The sequence below is a fragment of the Perkinsus marinus genome (assembly GCF_000006405.1).
Source record: "Perkinsus marinus ATCC 50983 genomic scaffold scf_1104296937654, whole genome shotgun sequence".
Lineage (NCBI taxonomy): Eukaryota > Perkinsozoa > Perkinsida > Perkinsidae > Perkinsus > Perkinsus marinus.
The window spans coordinates 1-1,515 of record NW_003213782.1 but is presented as its reverse complement, the minus strand read 5'-3'; the positions used below and the strand labels follow the sequence as shown (position 1 = coordinate 1,515).

At 46.8% G+C, this 1,515-nt stretch overlaps 1 protein-coding gene across 1 annotated transcript; it reads right to left on the bottom strand.

Annotated features, from left to right (window-relative positions):
* Positions 1-653: 653 nt before the first annotated feature.
* On the bottom strand, positions 654-998 carry Pmar_PMAR010535 (WD repeat pf20, putative; the record flags this gene model as incomplete). Its single annotated transcript, XM_002783042.1, has 2 exons — positions 654-821; positions 867-998. Coding segments are annotated over 2 exons (300 nt in total), but the record flags the coding sequence as incomplete, so codon positions are not given.
* Positions 999-1,515: the final 517 nt, after the last annotated feature.

The following is a 1,515-nucleotide window of genomic DNA, read 5'->3' as shown; positions in this document are numbered from 1 at the left end:
AATGAAGTGGTTCCATTCATTCCCAGCAGCTCGACTCGCTGCGTAGAGAGCACACTGGACAGGCCGCGCGAGAAAATTTCCGGTCGACCCCGCCTCCAGACCAGGGAAGAATGTATTCTTTCTCCCCAGGTATTGCAGCGTGGATCTTGATGACAACTGAAGTCACTGACGAGTTTCTTGATGAAGTATATACAATGTTTTTCAATGGATATGATTTAGCAGCACAGCTCGGAGCTTAAGTATCTTAGACAGATATACACAATAAAACCGAGTAGCACACAATCCGTCCCCGACAACAGTATATTCCCGGGAATAGGAAGAATGATCCATTCTTCCCGTTTTTGGGCCACGCTGATCAGCAGTTTTCAGACAGTAAGCAAATGACGCACGCCCGAAAGTTGCTTCGTACCCTCGTTACGAGAGTGTCTTTCTCACCGCCAATAATGACATATACATGACGTTGTTACTGTTACCATAACAACATCAACTAAGTATGAACCGCAGTTCAGCCTTCCACTCAACCCAAGTGTCGCAGCATTGAGACACGTCACATAGTCAATGCCCGGCATGACGCCACCTATTCCTCCCACAGCCGGAAGGTCCCGTCCAGACTCCCAGACACCAAGAAGCGACTAGGAGCTTCATATCCGCTCTCAAGTGACACCGACTGAACCTGAGTCACCACAGCAGCACTCCCAAGTGAGAATGCCGCGGACGGCGCTTCCTGCCGAGTCCTCATGGCCTTCTAAGGTCCTCAGAAACTTCTTCTCCCACACGTCGAACAACTTCACCGATGAATCCATCGAGGCAACAGCGATGACCTGCGAGCGCCGCCTGTTCTGATAACGATTCCTCTCGGATGTCACCGTTCCACTAATATCCCAATCAGCTTCGTTGGCCGGCATATTTCCAGTGTCTATTTGCAGGACCTCAGCCACCATACGCAAATCCCAAACCTTCACGACGCCGTCTGCATCAGCTGATGCCAAGTACATGCCCTACCAAAAACGACGTAATCGAACGACATTCAACAGTGCGTGTCAATTTGATATGCAAATTCAAGATGATATTATGAATAATTTCACGCTATCATAGCCTCAAACGATTACATTTCTCACCGTACATGTTCATAGCAATGTTTACATTGTATTTGCCAAGAATAAGGATGATTATCATTAATCTCGGGAAAAACGCTCATTTTCCACATTTGCGTATCAAATTTGCATGCACTGGAGTTTCACCACCCTAGTGATATGAAAAAACGCTAGTGAAAAAACATATTCCACGACTACTGCGTAGCGCGAACATCGCCTTTTTCACCGAGTAATACGCCACTTCACATGCAACGGGTGAAACTCCACTGTACTCCTAGGCAACAAGTTTAGTATAACCCTACCGGAAATATTTCCCCACGATAGAATCACAAGCCGTGTGGGAAATAGAGAATTTCCGATACGTGATAGTACCTTTCCATCAAAGCGAGCATGGTTGAGTGCATTACGATGACCATAGAAA